The sequence below is a fragment of the Mustela nigripes genome, chromosome 8 (genome assembly GCF_022355385.1).
Source record: "Mustela nigripes isolate SB6536 chromosome 8, MUSNIG.SB6536, whole genome shotgun sequence".
In the NCBI taxonomy this organism is placed as follows: Eukaryota; Metazoa; Chordata; class Mammalia; order Carnivora; family Mustelidae; genus Mustela; species Mustela nigripes.
In genome coordinates, this window is record NC_081564.1 from 46912643 (window position 1) to 46932576 (window position 19934).

The 19934-nt window shown below is 37.0% G+C and overlaps 1 protein-coding gene across 3 annotated transcripts in view; it reads left to right on the plus strand.

Annotated features, from left to right (window-relative positions):
- PSMA8 (proteasome 20S subunit alpha 8) overlaps nt 1-17696 on the plus strand; it is a 41256-nt gene extending 23560 nt beyond the window's left edge. For 2 of the 3 annotated variants that reach the window (XM_059410033.1, XM_059410034.1), the window contains exons 3-7: nt 1458-1582; nt 5203-5325; nt 14375-14494; nt 14617-14679; nt 17604-17696. In XM_059410033.1, coding sequence (XP_059266016.1) covers nt 1458-1582; nt 5203-5325; nt 14375-14494; nt 14617-14679; nt 17604-17696 — 524 coding nt within the window. Of the gene's footprint in view, nt 1-1449; nt 1583-5202; nt 5326-14374; nt 14495-14616; nt 14680-17603 lie in introns of all 3 variants that reach the window. The other variant, XM_059410035.1, reaches the window with a different exon arrangement.
- Nucleotides 17697-19934: the final 2238 nt, after the last annotated feature.

Genomic DNA, 19934 nt, shown 5'->3' on the forward strand with positions numbered 1-19934 from the left:
TGGATCATATTTACATTGTAAAGGAGCTCCTTTCAGGTCACATTTTCTAATTGAGTGTAGCTTTTAATCCATAGGATAGGTAAAGTGAATCTCTTCTCATTTCTTTCTCTTGTATAACATTTTTAAAATAACTTTTAAAAACTGTTTTTAAAAAGTAGAGTCCCCCCAACATGGGGCTCAGACTCACAACCCCAAGATCAAGAGTCACATGCTCTACAAACTGAGCCAGCCAGATGCTTCTCATATTTTGCAGAGAGAAGAGAATAGAATCCATTTCTCCCTCTTCAGCTACCCTAAAATTTGCACCTCAATACCCATGACTATTGGGGTGATTCTTAGTGGCATATTGTGACAGGTTCTTTATTATCTTCAGGGATTGACCATTCTTCCATTTGTAGAAACACAATTTGAAATGGTGTGGAAGTGGAAAATGAGTTTGTGAATGCAAAAGACTGATGATTATTTGAGAAATGACTTACAGAGATTTTGTGAATGCATTTTCCTGGCAGTGTGCTATTAAGAGAATGGGGAAAGAAACAAAATGGCCATGTAAAGGACAAATGCCAGAGAAGTCTTTAATAGAAATTTTTGCAACTGTTGCATTTAAGTTTTGGGCCAGTTGTTGTTTTTATAGAATCATATTCTATTCCTTATGGAAATGTGGAAAATTAATTACATGAGGTTTTGGTATGGCAAAAGGAAGACTATTTTCTTTTTCTGTTTTAATATTCTTGATTTCCAAACCCTTAATAATCTTAGACAAAAAGCTAATAGAAATCACATGTCACAGTTATATTGAATGCAGTTTGAATTCAATGGGTATGTGTTTGATAATGAGTATATTGATTTTGGAACCAGAATAAACCATCAGCCTTTGATCAGTCTGCCTTTGATATCTTCCCCAAAAATAGGTTTTAAAAACATGACTATAGAGATTTTTAGAAAATGTTCAATAAAATCTAATAAACAGACCAACCACTGTGAGTTAAACCATTTTGATCTTTCGAAAATAGTTTACTTAGCGTCAGTGTTTATTTTTCTTTAAAACCATTTTTAAAAAGATTTCATTTATTTGAGAGAGAGAGAGCATGAGAGGGGGGAGGGTCAGAGGGAGAAGCAGACTTCCCACTGAGCAGGGAGCCTGGAACTTGATCAAGCCAAGGAACTTGATCCTAGGAGTCCAGGATCATGACCCGAGCTGAAAGCAGTTGCTTAACTGGCTGAGCCACCCAGGTACCCCTAAAACTAGTTCTTTTAAAAGTAAATAAGAATGTATTAGATTAAGTATTAAATGTTGGACGAGTGATATTCTGTTTTGTAGATTATTTATTATTTATAATGGACGTATATTGAAAAAACAATGGATATTATAAGAAAGATTTCATGGTAGCTAAAAAGAAAAAAACCCTTTTGACAAAAGTCATTCTTTTTTGAAAATGTATTACCTACTTTTATAGGACTGACTGCTGATGCTAGAGTAGTAATAAACAGAGCCCGTGTGGAGTGCCAGAGTCATAAGCTCACAGTCGAGGACCCAGTCACCGTAGAATATATAACTCGCTTCATAGCAACCTTAAAGCAGGTAAGCCACTATTCCAACAGATTTCTAAAGGTTTTCTTCTTTTACATCATTACGGTTCCTGTTATGAGAATACTACAATATTTCCAGTCATTTAATCTATTTTTTTTAAAGATTTTATTTATTTGTCAGAGAGAGAGAAGGAGCGAGAGCGAGCACAGGCAGACAGAATGGCAGGCAGAGACAGAGGGAGAAGCAGGCTCCCTGCCAAGCAAGGAGCCCGATGTGGGACTCGATCCCAGGACTCTGGGATCATGACCTGAGCCGAAGGCAGCTGCTTAACCAACTGAGCCACCCAGGCGTCCCTCCAGTCATTTAATCTATTAAATCTACTAAAACCCTTATTCTTTCTCACACTTACTTCATATTCATACTCTTATTCCAGTGGACTGCATTGATTTGAGCATTAGAAATCTCAATTACTATCAATTCTAAGAATTATATTAAAATTTCAAAGAGCAATAAATCTCATATTTTAAGAGGATTTCTATACCTCTAGTGATACAGTAATGAAAACTTTTTTTTTTTTTCTTAATATGTTTACTAAAGAAGCATGGTTCTTTTATCTACAAACCTAACCACAACTGAGCAGGTTTGGATATGACCTGTTTTGTTTTGTTTTAAGATTTATTTGTTATTATTATTTTTTAAAACCTAAGTTTTTTGTATTTATTATTATTTTAGAGAGAGAGAAAGAGTGCAATGGGAGGGGGACAGAGGAGAGGGAGAGAAAGAATCTTTATTTATTTATTTATTTATTTTATTAAAGATTTTATTTATTTATTTGACAGAGAGAAATTACAAGTACACTGAGAGGCAGGCAGAGAGAGAGAGAAGGAAGCAGGCTCCCTGCTGAGCAGAGAGCCCGATGCGGGACTCGATCCCAGGACCCTGGGATCATGACCTGAGCCGAAGGCAGTGGCTTAACCCACTGAGCCACCCAGGCGCCCCAGGGAGAGAAAGAATCTTAAACAGGCTCCACACTCAGCACAGCCCAATGCAGGGCTCAGTCCACAATACTGAGATCACAACATGAGGGGAAATCAAGAGTCAGATGCTCAACCTACTGAGCCACCCAGGCACCTCTGGATAGAATTTCTGAATTCATACACAGGTACATGGTTTGACATTAAGTATAATCACAATGTATATAAGTATTTGTTCTCTTTTATGTGTACTTTACATTTGTCAGCATAATCCTTATGCATGCTTCTCATTCTTACGAACTATATAAGACTGTTTCCAGTTGTTCACTGGTAATTATTTAGATTGTTTCCAGTTTCTTTCCATTTCTCATTCTCTTTCTCAATTTAGTACTTTAATAACATTACTCTATCTTTGTCACAGCCTTTATTTTTCTTTTTTGAATTATATTGCTAAATTAATTTTCAGTAAGAAATTACTAGATTAGAGATTGTAATTGGTTTTAAGACTCTTGTTATATGTAGCTAAATTGCTTGCTAAAAAGATTGAACCAATTTTTATTGTGCAACCAGCAAGGCATAAATGTATCCCTGAAGGATCATCAGCCTAGGGTTTTCATTTTTTTTTTTTATTTAGCAAATAAGTATAACATAGTACTGTAATAGTTGTTTTAATTTGTATTTTATAATTAGTAGTGAGGTTGATTTTTTTTCCCCCACATGTTGGTTTGCTATTTTCTTTTCTTCTAGTGTAAACTATATGTCCTTTTGACAGGCACTCTGGTGGTTAAAAATGTGCCTCCAAGAGCCAGAATTTGGGTGTTTTGAATCCTGGGTTTGTTACTTCCTAGTTAGTGTTGTGAGCACACTATTTAGCCTGTTTTGTCTTAATTTTCTTATTTATAGAATAAACATTAAAATAATACCTACTTTGTTGAGTTGTATTACGGATTAAATGATTTAATACATTTAAAGCATTTAGAACACTTTCTGGCATGGATTTTGCCATTTGTCCATGTAGAGATTTTTTAAATAAACTATATATATTCTAGATACTAAAGTTTTAAATTATATACTTATAAAAAGGTACCTTGTTTTTTTTTTAATTTATGTTGTAAGGAAGTCCAACATTTTTATATTATTTTACTTTACCTTTTTATTTGCTTTGATTTTCTCAGCAGTTAAAAAGTTATCCACTGGGGCGCCTGCATGGCTTAGTAGGCTAAGCATCCACCTCTTGATCTCAGCTCAGGGCTTGATCTCAGGGTCCTGAGTTCAAGCTTCCTGCTGAGCTCCACACTATATTCACCAAAAAAGCAAGGTGTAGAACATTGTGTATATGAGGTTCCCAATTGTGGTTTTTAGTTTTTCTTCTAGAAGAATAAAGGCTCCCACATAGAACTTTTAATATTGTAAACCTGTAACAGTGTGATTGCTACTGGGAAGGGATCTGGGGCTCTGCAACAAAAGAGATCCTTTATGTACACCTTTTGTACTTTTAAATTATTTTAAGCCTGGGCAAGTACTTTCTCATTAAAGAAAAAGAAACATGGTTGATTAAACAAATAAAGGGGTCTCTCCTCTGAGGTATATTTACAAAGCATCTACTTCATACCTCTGTGTGAACTAGGAATATTAGGAAATACAGAAGAATGAAGACAAATAAACCCAGTTCTTTAAGAATTATTTACATTTGTAGCCCAACTGTTTGCATTCAAAATTTGAGGTCCTAATAAAAATACATAATAATAAAATATAAAAATGGAAAAAGAGGTGTAAGTTTGAGCTTTCTGTCAGGGCTGCCCTATGTTCAACTTCTAAGAGCACCAGTCTTAGAATTAGTGTGAATTCCATTCTTTGGAGCACAATCCAGGAAGTTCTTGGCACTAAAGTAAAAAGAAATACAATTGGTTTCCAGTGCCCTGCTGTCTGGGAAGAAAAAAATGTGTTTTCTTCTAAAGAGACAAAAGGTTTCCTTGTTTGAGAAATGTCTTAGTTGAGTTTTCTGTAGAGATAACTTAGTATATAGGGAACAGAATATATTTGATAATAATAGTATCAAGTAAGAATATTGATTATAATGGTAGCAATTATTGTGTCTCTCAAAGTCAGCCCCAAGAACTCACTTCCAAAGTACAGCTCACTAAAATCAGCTTTACTAGGTAGTTCTCTGCTATATTAACAAGATTATAATCCAGTTATGTTACCAAAAAATATATAAAGAAACAAGACAATGGTTTTAAGACCATATATAAGCAAAGTTACTATTTTGTTTTATCCACCATATACATTCAAAGTTACTATTTTGTTTTATCCACTGTATACATTAATTTCATTAAAATTTCATCATGGATTGAAGTTAGTCCAGAAAAAGTCAGGAAGAGGATCTTAAATACATAATAAGAATCGAAAAAATTATTTTAGCAGGAATACTTTACTATTAAAAATTTTTTTTAAGATTACTTATTTATTTGGGGGAAAGAGAGCAGAAGCAGGCAGGGGGCAGAGGGAGATGGAGAAGCAGGCTCCCCACTCGGCAAGGACCCCTACATGGGGCTTGATCTCAGGACCCTGAGTTCATGACCTGAGCTGAAGGCAGACACTCCCATTAACTGAGCCACCCAGGTAATAATGATAATAGTGTCATTCTTTGTATGGCCTCATACAGAAAGTAATTATAAAAACATTAATATTTTTCAGAAATACACACAAAGCAATGGACGAAGACCTTTTGGCATTTCTGCCTTAATTGTAGGTTTTGATGATGATGGTATCCCAAGATTATATCAGACTGATCCCTCTGGTACTTACCATGCTTGGAAGGTAAGTCATGAATTTGTTAATGCATTTTAGAAGTTGAATACATGTATTCACAGTGAATGTCACTTTCAGGGACAGGACAAAAAAGTACGTTGCATTAAAGTATTGATGATGGTACAAACTTTACATAACTACTTAGCTAGTCAGCAACTATGATGTTTTGATGGATAGAAAAAGACTTTGGTGTTTTGTTTTTATATATTTATTTAACTGACAGAGAGAGAGAAAGAAAGAGAACACAAGAAGGGGGAATAGGCAGAGGGAGAGGCAGGCTCCCCGAGGAGCAGAGAGCCCGATACAGGACTCAATCCCATGATGCTGGGATCATGACCTGAGCCAAAGGTGGACATTTAACTGACTGAGCCACCCAGGTGCCCCAACACTTTGGTTTAATAATCACAGGGTCTTCTTTTGAAAAGATGTGACAAACCTAAGTATCTATAAATGGCCAAGTAAGAGATATATCTGATTCCTAGCATCATTCATTCTTCTAAATAAGTACTGCCTCATACAGATACTTGGTTTGAGTAGAAATAGTCTTTCTGCTTTTAATTGAATGAGCATTTAACCCCATAGTGAAATTTTTTTAATGTTTTTATAATTATTTTATTTTATGATTAGTTTTTATTCTTTTTTTTTCATTTTTATTTTTTATAAACATATATTTTTATCCCCAGGGGTACAGGTCTGTGAATCGCCAGGTTTACACACTTCACAGCACTCACCATAGCACATACCCTCCCCAATGTCCATAACCCCACCCCCTTCTCCCAACCTCCCTCTCTCCAGCAACCCTCAGTTTGTTTTGTGAGATTAAGAGTCACTTATGGTTTGTCTCCCTCCCAAACCCATTTGTTTCACTGATTCTTCTCCTACCCAGCCATAGTGAAATATTTAATGCATTCTCTATTCTAGGAGAGTTAGAGTACCCCAAACTATGAATCTCTATTAATATGGCAGTACATTACAGTTGTTCCCACATCATTCCTAGAATATAGCTTCTTTTCTGCATAAGTTACTATTCTTCTTTCAGTACCCCAATAATTTGTTTAATGGTACACTCAAATCTAATACAAAAGTCTAGGGTCTAGGGAAACTAGTAGCAATTTCCAGAAACAAATTTTTGTATATTCTCATATATAAAAATAGAAACACATTATAGAATCTGAATAATTTTTAGATTATTAGAAGTTTAAAGGGATGCCTAGGTAGCTCAGTCAGTTAAATGTCTGCCTTTGGCTTAGGTCATGATCCCAGAGTCTTGGGATTGAGCCTTGCGTTGATTCCCTGCTCAACAGGGAGCCTGCCTCTGCTTCTCCCTCTGCCCCTCCCCCCACTCATTCTCACTCTCTCTTGCTCTCTCTCAAATTTATAAATAAAATGTTTTTTAAAAAAGTTTAAATACCCAGGCTTTGAATATTTTCATGAAGTGTTTATTTTACTGTTATTAAAAGCCATATAAATTAATGGGTCTTTATGCCTGTATTAACTAAAGGAATTGATCTGAGCTGACCACACTCATGCTGTTTTATTAACCAATTAACCAGGCCAGTAAAACAGTGGATTATATTCTTGCCACAAAGATCTGGATACTGGTAGCCATACATTTTCTTTTAAGCTAACTAGACAAACTAATTGGTAATCAGAAACTATGAATTTACCTACTGCAGATACCAGACTTTTTGTACCAATTTAAGAAATCTTTTACATGTACTAGATTTCTTATGCCTCCTAAATCTATACCTTGAACAAAACAAGTTACTACCCTCAGTCTTTCTCTAAATATTTTAAAGTGTGCCATCTCCTGTTTGTATTAATCATTATATCATTATATTTCATTTCAATATCATAACAACAATTTCCAAGTTTACATAATTTTCCATTTTAATTTGATTGTTCCCTAGGGTCATACTGAGAACCATTTTATTTTATTTTAAAATCAACTAGTTAGGAAAATTATGGAATTTTTATTTTTCAATTAATTTTATTTTTATTTTTATTTATTAGAGAGAGAGTACAAGCAGGGGGAGCCTTACAGAGAGAAGAACAAGCAGACTCCCCGCTGAACAGGGAGCCCAACATGGGGCTTGATCCCACAGTCCTGAGATCATGACATGAGCTGAAGGCAGACACCTAACCAACTCGGCCACCCAGGCTCCCCCAAATTATGGAATTTTTAAATTGTTGGGTATTGATCATCTAGGTCTGAAACTATGCATTGCGGTGGTATTTGAAGGCCATGTATCATCATTTAACTGATTTCACATATTGTACTTTATTGTAAGATTTTGGTTGAAGTCAAATGAAGCTTTAAAAAAATCTATAACAAAAGACATCTGAAAACTTTTTTATTTTACATATTTGGTACACGAGACTCAGGAGTTAAGTGATTTTTTTTTTTTAAGTTCACACCACTAGTTAATAACAAAGCTGTCATTAGAACTCAGGGTCTTTTATAAATGAAACAAGATGGGATCTAGAGGGAGATAAACCATAAGTGACTCTTTTTTTTTTTTTTAAGATTTTATTTATTTATTTGACATAGAGAGATCACAAGTAGACAGAGAGGCAGGCAGAGAGAGAGGGAGGGAAGCAGGCTCCCTGCTGAGCAGAGAGCCTGATGCGGGCCTCGATCCCAGGACCCTGAGATCATGACCTGAGCCGAAGGCAGCGGCTTAACCCACTGAGCCACCCAGGCGCCCACCATAAGTGACTCTTAATCTCACAAAATAAACTGAGGGTTGCTGCGGGGAGGGGGGTCGGGAAAGGGTGGTGGGGTTATGGACATTGGGGAGGGTATGTGCTATGGTGAGTGCTGTGAAGTCTGTAAACCTGGCAATTCACAGACCTGTACCCCTGGGGATAAAAATATATTATATGTTTATAAAAATATAAAAAAATTAAATTTAATTTTAAAAAAAGAAGTTAAAAAAAAGAACTCAGGGTCTTCTGCTTTATTAGTACAGTGTTCCTTCTATTACATCAAGCTTATTCTGATATCTAGTCTTGAAAAATAGAAAAAATCTTCTGGCTTAATTTCTTTCTTTCTTTTTTTTTTTTTTTAAAGATTTTATTTATTAATTTGACAGAGAGAAATCACAAGTAGACGGAGAGGCAGCCAGAGAGAGAGAGAGAGAGGGAAGCAGGCTCTCCGCCAAGCAGAGAGCCCAACGCGGGACTCGATCCCAGGACTCTGAGATCATGACCTGAGCCGAAGGCAGCGGCTTAACCCACTGAGCCACCCAGGTGCCCTTCTGGCTTAATTTCTGTTTGGGGGAGACTAAATAGCACTTTAGCCATGAGATCAGGTGTTTTTTTGTTTTTTTTCTATGTTTTGTTTTTTACTCTGACCTACTAGTATACCAGTAGCCTGATAAAGTGATACAATGGGCTATTGAGGACACAGTTATGGTATAGTGACAATACTTTGTAGTGCTAGGGTGTAGTTTTACAGTGTACAGATAGAGGACATGTGAAATGGATAGTAGAAATAGAAAATCAAAATATAAACTGGCCACATGACTTGTAGCAGAAATGAGATCAGAAATCACTGATACTAGCTCTTTTTGGTTTGTTGGGGTTCTTTATCTGGCATTTAACACAAACTTTTTTTTTAAGATTATGGTCCATTACATATTCTGCCTTAATAGATTATAGAGCCTTCCATTAGCTTTTTTTCACTTCACATGAGAATATGAAGAGAGTTCCAGACATCTCCTCCCCAGTCCCATTGTATAGTAGTTACTTTATTTCCCTTAATAATCAGAATAAATCATACCATCCTCAGAGTAACCCATTATTTGCCTTCTGGTTCAAAGGCAGGAGGTGTCCAAAACTGCCAACAGGCAGTCTCAGCTTCTAGTCCAGTGACATTGTTATATCCCCTAGCAGAACACTGCCTCTTCCCCCTTCCCCACCATCCCACCAACTTGGGAACTAGGACCTTTAATACAACCCAAGAGGCAAAAATTTTACTGGTGCCCCATTAGGGGTTTAATGAGACAGGTATTCCTTGATTCCTAGATCTGTGGCTATAAAAGAAGGAAGTTACTGGTTCCCATGTCAGGGCACATACAGGATTTTAGCTCCATAAGATTCTACTGCTATAACTGAGTCTTCAGTTGGCCATTCCCCGTTTTTACCAGGTTGGCTTCTTTAGAATCAGAGAACATGAAACATAAACTAGTGAATCCCATGGCCATAAGTGTATTCTCTCACTTCCTCCTTGGTCACCAGCAGTGTTTTGTAGGATATCCTGATGGTGAAGAAAGCACTCAGCAAGTTCACAGAGGTGGGCCATTTGGTACAGGGAAGGGAAACTCATATCCAGAGTTAGTTTCTCTTCTACTGAGGGCATACAGCTGCCTTCCATAACAGAAGAGTATCAAGAAATCAGTTAGTAGCTCATGGGTTCCTGGGTGGCTCAGGCAGTTGAACTTCGACTCAGGTCATGATCCCAGGATCCTGGGATCAAGCCCAAGCCAGTTGCCCTGCTCGGTGGAGAGCCTGCTTCTTCCTCTCCCTCCAGCCCTACCTCCCCCCACCCCCAACTCATTCTCTCTCTCTCTCTCTCTCTCTCTCACTCTTGCTCTCTATCTCAAATAAATAAATAAAATCTTAAAAAAAAAATCAATTTCCCCTGGGGATAAAAATATATGTTTATAAAAAATAAAAAATTAAAAAAAAAATCAATTAGCCCAGTAGTTCTGGTAGTATCCAGACCAGTAGTGAGGGGACACTCTATTTGAAATATTTTTTCTTCTTTATATGTTTTCATATTGCAGAAAGTTTTTTTGTTTGTTTGTTTTTTTAATGTGGAGTAAGAGGTTCTGGGGTTTGGCACATTACATTAAATTGAATTAATCAAAAATTCTCCAGCTATAACCATGTAAAAAGCCAGAATGATCATTAACATGTTTTTAATGCATAGCTGAACTCATGAAAAAGACAGAAAATCCTAAGGGGCCAGAAATGAAGAAGGAATTGAGTACCAGAGCAGTAAGCATGTGAGTTGATATCTCTGTACTTAAGGATATCATAGTGTAGGATTCCCAAAGATAATTACCATCAAAAGTTACAAAGTAGGGGCGCCTGGGTGGCTCAGTGGTTAAGCCGCTGCCTTCGGCTCAGGTCATGATCTCAGGGTCCTGGGATCGAGTCCCGCATCGGGCTCTCTGCTCAGCAGGGAGCCTGCTTCCTCCTCTCTCTCTTTCTCTGCCTGCCTCTCTGCCTACTTGTGATTTCTCTCTGTCAAATAAAAAAAAAATAAAAAAAAGTTACAAAGTAAAATATATTAATAGTCTATAATTTAACAAATATTCAGTTTATACATATTTGAATTATATATCAAATATTGTTCTAGGTTTGGGGATACAGAGGTGACAAAAATAGGTACAGATGGTATTTATGTAATATAAGTCCTATGGGGGAAAAAAGATATTGAGGTTAGGAGGATAGAGTGTGATTGGTAGGTAAAGTAGTCAGGGAAAGCACCTTTGAAAAGGTGGTATTTAAAGAGTCCTGGAGCAAGGGAAGAAGCAGGCCAGGTACTTATTTCTGTGGTATTCCAAACAGAGGAACCAATCAGGGTAAATTCCAACATGGCAGTATGTTCCATATTTATAAGATATCAAGCTCTGTGTGGAGCATATGACTGTGCTTTGGTGAATTCAGAAAGATAGTCATGAAGGATGAGTAACAGAGGTAGGAGGGGCTAGATCTTGTAGGATCTGAAGGCCATGGATAGCACTTGGATATTAAAGAGAGTGATGTAGTGGCGGCTGGGTGGCTCAGCCTTTGGCTCAGGTTATGATCCCAGGGTCCTGGGATTGAGCCCTGCATCAGGCTCCCTGCTCAGTGGGGAGTATGCCTCTCCCTCTGCCTCCCCCTTCACATACCCACCCCTGCTTGGGCTTGCTTTCTTTCAAATAAATAAATAAAATATTTAAAAATAATTTTAAAAATAAGAAGAATGATATAGAAAGCCATTTGATGTTTTGGCATATTAAAGTAACATGATCTGACTTAACTATTTTTAAAGGATCTGTGTGGCTGCTGTATTGAGAATAGACTGTACAGTAGGGTAGAAGCAGGAAAACAAGTTAGGAGGCTGTGTCAAATAATAATCCAGGAAAGACCTGATACAGATCAGTATTGGACCAATGGAAGGTGGGGAAGGATCCAGCATAGTCTATGAAGAAGGAGAACCCAGAGGTGGGATGTCCTGGGTCAAAAGTAAAAACGGTATTCCAAGAAGAGTTGATCAGCTGAGCTACAGCCACTGATGGGTCAAGTAAAAAATAAAATGATTGGATAGGGTGATGGGCAGGTCATGGCTGACCTTGACAAGACATCTCATAGTGATAAAGCTTGACTGGAGAGGATTTAAAAGAGCTAGGAAAGATCAAGAATCATCAGGCTTTCATACTTTGTATTACTCATCAGCTAAGAAATTCTAATAGTAAATAAAGTATTCCTGCCAAAATCATCTTCTTTATTAATTTTAAATCTTTTTTTAAAGATTTTATTTATTAATTTGACAGAGAGAGATCACAAGTAGGCCGAGCAGCAGGCAGGGAGGAGGGGGCGGGAAGCAGGCTCCCCATTGAGCAGAGAGCCTGATGCGGGGCTTCATCCCAGGACTCTGGGATCATGACTTGAGCCAAAGGCAGAGGCTTAACCCACTAAGCCACCCAGGTGCCCCATCAATTTTTAATCTTTTTTTTTTTTTTTTTAAGATCTTATTTATTTTACTTGAGAGAGAGAGAGAATGTGTACAACCCTGGGGGAGAGGCAGAGGTAGACGAAGTAGCAAACTCCCCACTAAGCAGTGAGTCTAGCGCTGTGCCATCCCAGAACCCTGAGATCATTCATGACCTGAGCCAAAGGCAGACACTTAGCCAACTGAGCCACCCAGGTGCCCCATCAGATTTTGTTCTGTATATCTTTAAGATATACAAAGACTTATCTGTGAGGTATTCTGGCTCCAAACAACAGAGATGAGATGATTCTTAACACATAACAATTGACTTTTCTCCTTTAACGAGAAGTTTAAAGGTAGACAGTTGCGGTTATTTCTCTCTTATTATCTTAGTCTTTGCCCATGTGCTCAGAGTGGCTGCTAAATCTCCAGCCAACCTGTCTTCATTCCAGGCAATAAAGGTTTCACAAGTTCTACCCATTTTTTTCCACTTGTATATTCCTGTTGGTAACCAAGACTAGGAAATGATGCTTTTCAGCAGGCATATTTGTTCTGTCACAAAGGAAGAATGGATATTGGGGATGGCTGCTAATAATCTTTGCCATAGAAAATTATCATTAATTATAGGCATGCAGGAAAAAAACATTGCAAAACTAAGAGTCTGTTGTGATGGATTTGGAGGTAAGAAGATTTTAGGAAACCAGTCAAGTAGGTAAGAATTAAAGAATTTTACATTGCCAATTAGAAGAATTGGACAGGAAAGTCACCAGAAATTTATAAGGTAACCTTCTAAGGGTTCATTGAGATTTCTGGTTAAACCTCTACCTTACATCCTTCCTCTCTGGGCAACAACTAGTTACCCCCGAAAAGTTAGTAGCAAATAATACTTCAAAGTCATACCAGTCTGAAGTCTTTACCTTTGATCTTAGTGAAATTTCAAAGCTACAAAATTTAATTTAAAACTTCACAGCTGTTTTTTTTAACCCTCTGAAATATAAAGGAATAGAAAAAGTTCTGTGAAGTAAAAATAATATTCTCCTCACCAGAACAATACACTGTCATGTAGTACAAAAGGTATGCTTTCATGCTCACTTCCTAACATCTCTTTTGCGATCTCTTTCCTATAATCATAATACTAACCATAACCAGTTAGAACTGAGACATTCCCTTATTCAATGCCAGGATCCTTGAGCACAAGGATGGGCCTTTCTGCTGGTTCTTTTCTCTCTCTAAAGTCATCATAGCAAAGGGGTATGTGGCAGCATAGCATCTAGAGGTCAGAGCTTGGAGTGTCAATTCCGACTACTTGGTTTCAAAGCTCAGCTCTTCTATCTATCCCCTCTGTGATCTTAGGCAAGATTATTTAAAACACTGGTTCAAAAATAGGGGTGATTTTGTACCCCCTTAGAGACACATTTGGTTGTCACAACTGGGGTGGGGAGTGCTACTAACATCTAGTGGATAGAGGCTGCTAAACATCCTACAGTGCACAGGACAGACCCCCAGAGCAAAAAAAAAATTATTCAGCTCAAAATGTAATAGTGCTGAGGTTGATAAAGCTTATTTTAACCTTTCCAAGCCCCCATTTCTTCATTCATGAATTGGAGTTTATAATAGTAATTATTCAGTTATTTTTGTGATGGCTAAAGAAAATAATCCATGTAAAATACTTAGCATAGTGCCTGGTACCTCAGTGCTCTGTTATATAAGAATTACTATTCTCATCCTCATTATCATCACTAATACTTGCCTAGATATTTAGACTGAATTAAAAGAACATGCCTACCTGTGTCTATGAAGCCAGGGCATCTGATGAAAATTTCTAAAGAACAAAGAAAAATGCAGAATAGAATGGAAGAATCTTTTTTCCCTTATAGAATCAAAGATAATGAATCAATAATTAGGTGACCACTTTCTTCTAAGTTCTAAGAAAATGATGCACACAGTCCTATTCATGCAAACAGCTTTCTTCTTCAGGTCGATGTCCTTTTTATCCTTTTTCTTTCTTCCTTTGGTACTATATTGCAAAGTCCTACCTACTTTCCTCTGTACATCTTTTGAATTTCAACTCTTTCAGTCTTCCCTGATTATCAAGGACTTGGGAGCCATTAAAGTAATAGAAGGCATTGACCAGGACGAGGCACTGGGATGTTTGAAGATAAGTCACGCCACCATTATGGATCATTCACATAGTAACAGAATGAGCTGTGAAATGTTTGCTAAGTTTTCAAAACTACAATTTTCATTTGGTAATTATACTAAGAAATATCTCCATAAACTTTAAACTTCACTGAGTAACCATAAATTCTTTCATATTGCAATGATATTAATAATTATCTTATATTTTTCAAGGCAAATGCAATAGGCCGAAGTGCTAAAACTGTCCGAGAATTTCTAGAAAAAAATTACACAGAAGATGCTATAGCAAACGACAATGAGGCCATCAAATTAGCAATAAGAGCTTTGCTAGAAGTAAGTGATCTAATAAAGCATAGTCAGAAGAACATGGGGAGAGAAGATCTGTTCTTATCTACTTCCTTACTAAAAATAAGATTTGCTGAAGTAATTTTAATATTGTGCTTATTCTACATTAGGTTGTCCAGTCTGGTGGAAAAAACATTGAGCTTGCTGTAATAAGAAGAAACCAGCCTTTGAAAGTAAGTCATTAACCAAAGAGGGAAAAAACATCTGTAATATAAAATAATTTGACAACAGTTGAATCTTGTCAAAATGTTGACATCTGTGAGTCTTCATTAAAAGCCTGAAAAACCCGTTAGGATCCCACAATTGACATTATGATGTAATCTGTTTTGTTTCTACAGGCTAATGTTCACTAATTTGTATGTGTTTATTGCAAGCAGTTACCTATCTCTGGTCCTTTGTGAAGACTTAGAGGAGCTGAGATTTATATGTTGGCTTACCCCATTTACTATATATTCTTCTAAGTAGGAACCTCCACTGAGTCAGTCATATATGGGATTAGCATATACATTGTCTATGGACATTTATTCCCAGCTCCACATACAGCATACCTTGGAGATACTGAGGATTCAGTTCCAACCACCACTATTAAACCAATATTGCAATAAAGCAAGTCAAATGAATATTTTGGTTTCCCAATACATATAAAAGTTATATTTACACTATACCATTGTCTCTTAAGTGTGCATTATGTCTAAAAAATGTACATAATTTAAAAATACAGTGCTAAAAAATGCTAACCAGCATTTGAGCTATCAGTGAATCATAATTACTGATCACAGATCACCATAACAAATATAATAGTAATGAAAAAATTTGAAATATTGCAAGAATTACCAAAATGTGAAACAGATACAAAGTAAGCAAATGATGTTGGAAAAATGGTGCCAATAAACTTGATCGACCTAGGGTTGCCACAGACCTTCAATTTGTAATAAGCACAGGGCCGCCTGGCTGGCTGAGTCGGGAGAGCATGCAACTCTTGATCTCGGGGTCGTGAGCTCAAGCCCCATGTTGGGCAGAGAGCTTACTTAAAAAAGAAAAAAAGCCCAGCAATTTATAAAAAATGTAGAATCTGCAAAGCACAATCAAAACAAGGTATTCCTATAAAGAGCAGTTCATCTCCCTATCTTTCTAGATCTTTTGAAATCAAGATATGCTTCCTGGCGGTGTCGTTCAGCTATCGTGTGTTTAACTGTCGGGCCTCCAGGCTTCTAACGTAGTGTTAGCTTTCATTATGTCAAAAAACCTCCACCCCTTGACTTTTTTTTTTAATCTATTTTATACTGTTTTTAAAAAAATCTATTTTCTCTACTTTTCACTTAAAAATGCCTTGAGGGGCACATGAACATCTGCCTTCAGCTCAGGTCATGATCTCAGGGTCCTGGGATCAAGCCCCCATTGGGCTCTCTGCTCAGCGGAGAGTCTGCTTCTCCCTCTCACTTGCTCTCTATGGTCTCTCTCTCTCAATATCTCTCTCTCAAATAAATAAAAACCTTTTTTTAAAAAAAGGTTGAAGCTCTGTAAGTCTTAAATTTTAATACCTACTGTGATAACCTTTCTGTATTTCTTTGTGGCAAGACTGCCATTATTCTTGTGTACCCTTTGTTAGCCATTATGGGTTAAAACCACTGAACCACAAAATAAATCGTCCAGAGTACTATGACAGAGGACTCACTGGTAAAGAACATCTGAAATGTGGTTCATGCTTGTTCCTCAAGTAGGACTATATACAGTGCAGTCTGCCAGCTGTCTAGCTGAGAGTGTAAAAAGCAGTTAAAGCATGGGAAACTATATGAAAAGTGTACTAAAAAGTATAATTTTACATCACGTTTGTTTTGAAGGAAATAGTGTTAAAATCAGTGTTGGAGGGCGCCTGGGTGGCTCAGTGGGTTAAGCCGCTGCCTTCGGCTCAGGTCATGATCTCAGAGTCCTGGGATCGAGTCCCGCATCGGGCTCCTGCTCAGTAGGCAGCCTGCTTCTCTCTCTCTCTCTTTCTCTCTCTCTGCCTGCCTCTCTGCCTACTTGTAATCTCTCTGTCAAATAAATAAATAAAATCTTAAAAAAAAAATCAGTGTTGGATGGAGCGGTGGGGTTTTTGTTTTCTGAGTTGCATAGTTGCCTTGTTGGATACCACATTCCCACCGTTTATTAGCCAACCAGTAGATGGGAATATGAGGAATGAGAGAAACAGGGAGAGAGGTGTAGGTTCTGCCCTGCACAGCCCCACAAAAATAACCATGATGCTGAGCACAATGTATGGAGATGAGAACTGGGCCATGCTGTCACCCCTGCTGTTTAGGGTCTCAGAACAGACACGCCACAGCACAAGGACATAAAACCAATGAGGCCAGGGTTACCTCTCCAGCTCCAGCACATACATATATACCCAAATGGTCAAACCCACCCAGTCATGCATATATTCCTTACTGATGCGTGGTAGGATAATAGATGCACTGGCAGCAAAGTTAGACTCCCTCCCCCGTGCTGTTTCAGGAAATGCTGTGTGGCAGATACGGCATGGCCTTTAACTGGATAGACCTGGGTTTAAGTTTAGAGTTAGATAGACTTAAGTTCCAGCAAATTGATGTATGACCTTGAGCAAGTTGCTCCCCATCTTTAATTTTAAATATAATAAAATTTATTTGTATAAAATAAAATCTATTTTTGCTTTACACTTAGTGAGGGAATTATAAACAAAGCAGTGTAAGTCATCTTTTCCCTACTCTCTGGCTATTCCGATGGCTGAAACCCTATCAGATAATCATACAGTGGTGTGGAGAAGGGACTTCAATAATGAGTTACTTGCTCATGAACAGAATAAGCTGGCATTAAAATGTTTTCAGAATTATATGCATATAAGGGATATGTAACACTTTGCCCTGCTTTTTTAGCACAATAGTGGAAATATCATAGAGTTCAAATTTTGTCCGTATTTGTTACAAGTATTTTGCTGATATGTACTTCATTATATATTTGAAGATATAAAATTAAAGTTTAAATAGAAAATAGAAATGTATAAAATATAATTGGTTTCTTCATATTGGAAATATTTAGAAATTACTGGTATAATTGAAATTTCTTTTTAAAATATTTTCAGATGTTTAGTGCCAAAGAAATTGAATTACAAGTAACTGAAATAGAAAAGGAAAAGGAAGAAGCAGAGAAGAAAAAATCCAAGAAGGCTACCTAATTCTTAGGATGAACATTAGAAGTCTGTAATATTCTTTGTACTCCTTGGAATTACTTAGTGAAGTTTTAAAGGAATAAGTTGGTTTGTGGCATGACATTTACTAGTTATGTGCTGTTTTGAGGATGCCACATTTGTGGCTGTCTACAGTCCGCTATATGGACAAACATATCTTTGTATGAAGATTTTCTTTGAAAAGACACTTCAGTAATTTTTGAAAGCAGTCGTAATTCCACATAAGCCTGAGACTATACTTAATAACTTTTCTAGTGTGTTACTTTTCTTCATCTATGTAAATTTAAGAAAAAAACTGTAATTTTAAAAAAATTAGTAATTTATAAAAAAAATTAATAAAAAATTAATAATTTGTTGATGTTTGAGTATTGACTATCAGGTACAGAGATAGCTATTGCAAAATAAATTGAATTTTGAGTTGTACTTCTAGAGGAATGATAAAAACATCCTTATATTGATTAATTGCCAATATTTTATCAGAGCCTTCTTCATTTTTAAACATTCATCATTATTTATTTTACTTCTGTAATTTTTAAAGTTGCAGTGTGTTTTTTTTCATGGAAGATATTAAAAACATAATCTAAATAGGCAGCTAAAATAAAGTCTGGTAAGGGCTTATAAGGACATCTGAATAGGGTACTATATATAGGAAAACAAGGACAGAAATGAATACATAAAATTCTTGGTTTCAATTTTTATTTATCGTAGGAGTGTCCAGTGTATTAGATTTGTTACATGTTCCCTTGGCTGTCCCAGTGCTTACTATGCGGTTGGTATTGAACCAGGCTTATTGGGAGTAACAAAAGAAATATAAAAGGTGATCCCTGTCCACAGAGAGGGCCTACAAAAACAATGTGCTTAATGCCTGTTTATATTTTTGAAGACATAGGACACTAATAGGCATAAAAACAAAAGCCTACATATCTTACTTACATTACTATTTTAGAGCTTTGTCTTTCTTCTCTTTTTTGATGTTCTTTTTGAAAACAAGAAGGAGAGAGTTTAAGTTTTTGCAGAGGAATGAAAAGCTCAGGGTAGAAAGTAAAGAAAAGAATCAGTTTGGATAAACAGCTATCATACGAAGATTTCAGCCATTGGTGGTTGTGGTGTTCTGAGCAAGGGAAAAGGAAAAAGCAGAGTCAGAATTTCAAGAGATACAAAGACCTTAACAAAGCCACCACGCTGGTATTCCTCTTGTCTTGTACAAAATTCCTGTGGCCTGCTGCTGGTTTACTTCACTTCCTCGGACAAAAAGACTGCAGGGCATTTTCTAGGCAGATGGACAATCTATATTCCACTCTAACTTTACCCTGACTGCCTTTCTGGTGTCATTGGAACCATGGAATCTTATGGTTCCCTGTACTCTTCTTGTTTTGTTTTGGTGTACTATCATCCTTGACTTAGAGTCATACTATACTCTTCCTCTTTAAACCTTAGAATCAAAGACAAATACTTGTTCCCTGTCACTTCTTGGCACCTTTCCAGAAGCAAAGGTGATTCCCAAGCAGAAGGGCTGATAAACAAAATTTTGATTACTTTGGAAAAAGAACCCCACAATTTTTATAACTATCAGCTCCCACTGAAGGAATCGCTTTCAACACATGCATACCCAACATACAAAATAAAGGGCAGGGTGTTCATGTTACCCTACTGTCCTGCAGTGAGCACACTATGAATCCTTGATGCCTTTGAAACAATATTTGACAATAAATATTTAATAAATATTGAGTGCTTTAAGTGGCAGACACTGTTAGATGTTAGCGTTATAGTGGTAAAGAGCAGACTCTGATTTGTCCTCATTACCGTGTAGTGAAAAGGCAGGCCTTAAACCAAAATAATCATAATTACAATTGGGATTAATGTTGTGAAGCTTTGTGTCTGTTTTCCCTACTAAACTAGAAGTTCTTGGGGCGCCTGGGTGGCTCAGTGGGTTAAGCCGCTGCCTTCGGCTCAGGTCATGATCTCAGGGTCCTGGGATCGAGTCCCGCATCAGGCTCTCTGCTTGGCAGGGAGCCTGCTTCCCTCTCTCTCTCTCTGCCTGCCTCTCCATCTACTTGTGATTTCTCTCTGTCAAATAAATAAATAAAATCTTAAAAATAAATAAATAAATAAATAAACTAGAAGTTCTTCGGGAAGGGAGGGCTTGGCATTTACCTCTCTTTCATCTTTGTTTCTATAGCTTGCCTATGGTTAAGACTTAATACATGCTTGTTGAGCTGTGTTAAT